We start from the raw sequence: 5,880 nt of genomic DNA, 5'->3' as shown, positions 1-5,880 counted from the left end.
AAGCCATTTCTTATATTGACATGGAAGCATCATCAGGTAGTTTAAAATTCAACCCCCCCCCCCACCCCTAATCTTTTCAATACTGAACTGATTTGTGCTTTTGCCATGCCAATGTGCTCAGGTGAGCGATGTGGCCCATGGGCCTCTTGTTTATTTATCCCCTTTTTAATATGCCTGCAGGTGTGTAGAGGTGTTTATTATACTTAATATTGGTTTGCAGTTTGCTAATCTTATTTCTTCACAGTTTTGATTCATTTGTTCCAACCTGTGTTTAATTCAACATTGATATTGAAATGGAGAAAGCTTGAAGAAAAAGTTTTTCGTTCCATGATAAATAAATGGATATCATCTCATTAGATCATTCCAAAGTAATTTTGCAAAGAAAAAATAACTCATTCACTATTAATCTAACCTTAATAAATCTGTGTCAAAAATAAACATATCTGTTTCAGAGTTTCTGATCATCTTGGGAACTCTTTGGCCCATTTTAGGTATTTTTCACATTGAAAGATGACAACATTAGGTTTGATAGTAATATGGTATTTATTTTTTCAGTGTTTAAGAAGGTTTATTAAAAGTTAGATAGTTTTTTCTTTTGATTGGAATATGAAATCCAAGTAGAAAGTTTTCAGTTTCCTCACAGCGTGTATGAAAGCTTCAGGGACATGGTTTGCTAATAAACACAATAGCCCTCTACACTGGTTTAGATAATTACTTTGTTTTGTTATATTTTGATGTAGAATCAACTAAAACTTAAAAGCTTTCTGACATCTTTTTTTAGATGTAGTTTTGGATTTATCTTCTCTTACTTTTAGCTTGTCTAAATCAGCAAGTCATATAGTTCCCTGCATTCTCTAATAGACAAGCAACTGTAAACTTTATGAATTTAATACAGCAATCATAAAATAGCACCATTTTGATGTTGGGCACTTAGATGAAATTTTGCATTTTTACCTTAGATCAGTAATCAGAGAATCATCTTCAATGGCCGAGCCACTAGAATATGACTCCTGATTTTTTATTAGTATACATTCTGTCTGGGGTTAAGTATGTTTTTAGATTTTTGTTATCAGTTGATTGAAGTTTTGATTCCTGTAATTAACACTTTTTATTTTAGGAAACTTAATTTATATTGGGAATGGTATCATATATGTATGTATGTTGGCGTATTAACATTGGTAACATACAAAAAGCAGTGTTATGTCTTATTTACAATGAAGTGCTTATAACTAGTCATTAAGAAGTGACTTGTCATTTTTATTTTTCAGTGCGTCCATCCGCCGTAGCAGTATGAGGGGAGAGAAAAGTCCGCTTTTTATGAAGGAGGCCAGGGAAGAGGCCCTCCACTTTGGCTGGGGACAAAGTGATGAAGATTTAATGGTCAGGGCCTCTCAAATGTCTGTAGTTTTAAACGTTAAAATCACTGACAAAGTGATGAAGACTTAATGGTCACGTCAATGATCATTCAAATAGCTCAAACTACTGTAAACCAACTTTTATTCACGTGCGAGAAAAATTCGCGAGTTTCGTGATCTACTTTAACTCGCGAATATTAATTGCCGCGAACCATTTACTTTGCTTTGTTTTTGTAGAGAATGTTTCCTCAGTTAAGAAAATTAATCGTCGTGGATTGATTTCAAACTGACAAATCGCGAATAAAAGATGGCGCGAATAATAGTTGGTTTACAGTATATCTAAAGTCCATCAGAACCACCAATAGGCTATACATCATTTAAATTCATGCTTACACTTTGTTTTCATTTCATTATTATACTTACGTGTACACATTAGCTTTTGTAAAATAGGATGTTTCACTTTCTTTCTGCATAATAATGACCAATTCACTATTGCCCGCATTTCTAACACATTTTTCAAAAGAAAACAAACACTTAAACTGAAAGAAAATTTTGAGGAATGGTAAGCTGTATTTTTATGGAGTTTTTAATTCGAGTGATTTACTTTGACAGGAGGAAGATAAAGAGAACAGTCCAGCAACAAATATAGAAGATGTCCAGATCATCATAGATGAGGAGAAACCTGAACCAACAAAAAAAGCGTCACCCCCACCCTCAAAACAACCAAAGACTGTTGATACTACAGCACCCCCAAGGCTTTCCCCAGGAAACACACAGGCAGACAGACCACCAGGAGAGCGACAGTCCTCTTCCTCAAGGTCAAGTAGACCAGAGTCTGCCCCTCAAGGTCAGCCCAGCCAAAGGTCTAGACCTCAAAACCCTTCCCTCAACAGTCGACAGGAACGGCCAACATCTACCCCCAACAGCCGACAGGAACGGCCAACATCTTCCCCCAACAGCCGACAGGAACGGCCGACATCCCACCGAGAGACTACACCAGACAAACCCAGAACAAACAACATTCCAAAGTCTGTGTCAGAACAGGAGCGGCAGAGGCAGCAGGAGAGACGAAGTGATTCCTCAAGTCCGCGTGTCAAATCAAACTCGTATCAGTTAAACAACACTGAGACGGGGACCAGTTCAAACGTTCGCTATCCCTCTGGTCCCCCTTCCATAACTCTGGCAGATTTAAAACGACAGCGTGCAGAATCAAGAAGTCGAGAGAATAGCCTAACGGACATTAGTTCTCAAGTACAGAACATGTTTATAAATAGTCTGTCCTCTAATAATAGCAAAAAATACAGTTCATCATCCCTGCCTGGGAAAGAGCCCCATAAAGATAAAAATGGTCATAACACAAACAACAACACGCAAGGCTACCACCCAGAGGCAGTTCACAAATTCAAAGCTCCCCATAGTGCACCAGTCATCGGAGAGGAGGACAAGCAGGGCTGTTGTGTTGTCATGTGATCAGGTCATGTGACATCAATGGTAAAACATATGACAAGCAATTGACTGCAAGAAAGAACAAAGTTGTCTGTTTACTACATGAAATAGAAGCAGCATTTTGTGTTTTCATATGATCAAAAGTGGGTAGTTGGTAAAAAGTCATGTGACATCAGTTGATGTGAAGTAATGAGTGCAGGGTTGTGTCTAAGTGATCTGCACTGATATGTGATATAACTTTTGTAGACAGCGGTGTGTGTTGATATGATGAATTTTACGGTGATATATTCCCAAACATTATGTATATTTAGAGAGGTTGCTTTATACTGGCAAATCTGTATTTATTTTGTTATACATATTTACCCGTTCCAATGGGTAGGGTTTTGTGTATATTATAGCAATGGATGCTTTTCTTAGAATTTGTGCTCAAATTCTCCTTTCATTGCTCAAGAAGTGGAATGGCAATGCAAAAAAAGTTATATGGCCGTGTTGCAGAGACTTTTGTAAAAATGGATATTCCAAAAAAATGTCAGTGTGTCAATTTTATTTTGTTCTCCTCTACAAAAATTAACATAAAACAATCAAGATTCATGAAATGTCATAAACAGTGGGTTGGAATCCATCATTGTTCCAGTGTCCATTGAAAAGTCATAAACAGTGGATTAGAATCCTCACTGTTCCACTGTCCAAATGTAGATATGACATTCCAAACTTGTATACTGTATAATGGGTCATTTTTGATGGTCAGTTTCAGCTAAATATCGTAATATGTTGGATCAAATTGTGAAGTATACAACATGCAAATTATCCCAAAGCAAATGGAAATGTGTGCAAATACAGTTATTGCACTTTCTAGTAACAATGTTGGGGCATGATATGTCTGTAAGGGCTTACTGGTGAAAGATTCTCCAGTGAAATTTTTAAAATTGATCATTTACAAGAATCAACAAGAAAAAAAAGTTGATTTAATTAAAAAAAACACTGTTTAAAAAGGTGAAAAGGGAAGAAATAAAGTTGTTTTATATTCAGGATTGGACTCTATGTACAAGGGTGTGATAAAGGTGATGACATATCTGTGTACATCATAACTACCTTGTCCCAATCATTTCTATCTCATATACAGAGAAAAATAAGCTATCTAAGGGGAATAATCTTGGCCATGTCTGGGATAGAAAGTTTTGCAAAAGATTGTTAAAATACGGGTAGTTTGTATTGGAGAGGAAAAGTCACAGTTTTGGATGGCAGAAATGATCCGTTATATGGTAGTCCTGCATTCCCTTGTGTTCCATAGGATGACCTTCACTTCAGTAGATCCTTCACTTAGATTTGTATAGTAAAAGATATTAACTGGCACTAGCCAAACAGCTGTATTTAAACACAAAATACACATGTCATTTCTTATCATGGCCAATGTATCATGTACTTATTTACTGCAAGATAAAGTATCCAAGTTTTCATCCAGATAAGGAATAAAAGGTCATAGGTTAATTATAGTTACTATATATAGGCAGCCACGGTTGAGTTAACAAAGGGAGATAAATCTCTAATGACGTAAAGCCATAGTTTGTATCAACATGAAGCACAATTATTGCACAGCAAGTTGTAACAGGGTTTCATCATTATTATATATGCAATATTTTCTGTACATTTTATATTTTAGAAGTGCTGTTAGGTAGAAGCTTTTTGCACACCTATATCCCCGCTGTTTTATTTCTGCAGTCCTTTTTATGTTAAGCACTTGATGTTTGTTTCCTTTTTATGTTGGTGATTGCAATAGAATGTGACTAACAGGAAAAATGACAATTGTTTGTTATTTAGTACCATGTTTTAAAAATTTGAAAATGTCTTGAAATTGATTAAGTCTCATTATATTTATTGTACTCTGATCTGTAACAGTTTTGTTTTTTCCCTTGTATAACTAAAATTCATTCCAAATACATCTGATATATCAATTGTTTCTTGTATCTCAAAAATAAGCTTAGAGATCCAGGTTTATTGTGAACTACCTTTTAAGATTGTCAAGGTTTGTTGAAAATTGATAAAGAGTACATAACGGATATCAAAACATTCATATCACATTTTATTTTTAATTATATAAAAAAAAATTTCCTTTGCATATGGGAGAGAAAAATATGACGAAAACCATTCAAAATTGAGGAGATATTATTTTTCCTGCATTTAATGATAATGTTCTGAATGTTACTTTGATCTTACCTAAGTTATCAGAAAGATAAAAAAGCCATGTAGTAGCTTTAAAAATTATTTAAATTTGTGGGTTGTGACAACATTGATGTACATCAGGAAATATATAGTTTATTTTGTTCTCTATAAACCTAGGATTGTCTATACACCTGGCCAGTTCATTGTGTTTTATTTAGCAGCAAAAACTGAGTGCTTAATTTATTTTTTTTTCTCCTTCATATGATTTATTTTAGTAAGTTTAAATTGATTAAGATAAAATGTTTGGTCCAAAGGACTTTAAAAAATGTATTATTTTCAAAAATTCCACAAGTGAAATATATATTAAGCAAGAAGAAGGAATCAATATCCTACCTGACTACCTGGTAGGTTAATTACTGATTTGGTTAGAGATTGTGTACCGATTGAGATGTATGAATTGCATGCAGGACCTTTTTGTAGGGCACTGTGTAACGTTTATTAGACACCTAAGCTGATACTTTGTAACAGTGTTACAAGGTTCCGAGTTCAGTAAATTGTTGACACCTGTCTTTAACATGTTGTACTGGTTGTTAGTAAACATCCATTCCATTCCTTTTTTAAAGAATTCATAAAGATGAAATTATTTTTCAATGGAACAAATAAACAGACAATACAATGATAGATTTAGTTTGTTTTTTGTAGCAGTTTTCCCTAGTTTTCTAGTCTTTTCTGTCAGGTAAGAAGTTGGGACAGATAGTGCAAGAAGTTCAGGGTTGTCCCTAAGACCTGGAGGCCAGGGAATTTCCCCACCTATAATGATGTATTCCGCAGGGGCCCGTTTTACAAAAGAACTTACAACTAAGACCAAAAAGATTAGTTAATTGTGAAGTTTTGCAAAATTTATGATTCAGTTTGAAAT

The 5,880-nt window shown here is 34.8% G+C and overlaps 1 protein-coding gene across 4 annotated transcripts in view; it reads left to right on the top strand.

Moving 5' to 3' along the window:
- Nucleotides 1-5,642, top strand: part of LOC133171568 (protein phosphatase 1 regulatory subunit 16A-like) — a 31,438-nt gene extending 25,796 nt beyond the window's left edge. For all 4 annotated transcript variants that reach the window (XM_061306337.1, XM_061306334.1, XM_061306335.1 and 1 more), the window contains 2 exons: nucleotides 1,269-1,380; nucleotides 1,968-5,642. In XM_061306337.1, coding sequence (XP_061162321.1) covers nucleotides 1,269-1,380; nucleotides 1,968-2,825 — 970 coding nt within the window. In that variant the 3' untranslated portion in view covers nucleotides 2,826-5,642. The remainder of the gene's footprint in view (nucleotides 1-1,268; nucleotides 1,381-1,967) is intronic.
- Nucleotides 5,643-5,880: the final 238 nt, after the last annotated feature.

Source organism: Saccostrea echinata, unplaced genomic scaffold (genome assembly GCF_033153115.1).
Source record: "Saccostrea echinata isolate AGI-Se365-2 ecotype Australia unplaced genomic scaffold, CSIRO_AGI_Sech_v1 ptg000054l, whole genome shotgun sequence".
Classification (NCBI taxonomy): Eukaryota; Metazoa; Mollusca; class Bivalvia; order Ostreida; family Ostreidae; genus Saccostrea; species Saccostrea echinata.
The sequence above is the reverse complement of the archived record's forward strand: the minus strand, read 5'-3'. Positions and strand labels throughout refer to the sequence as shown.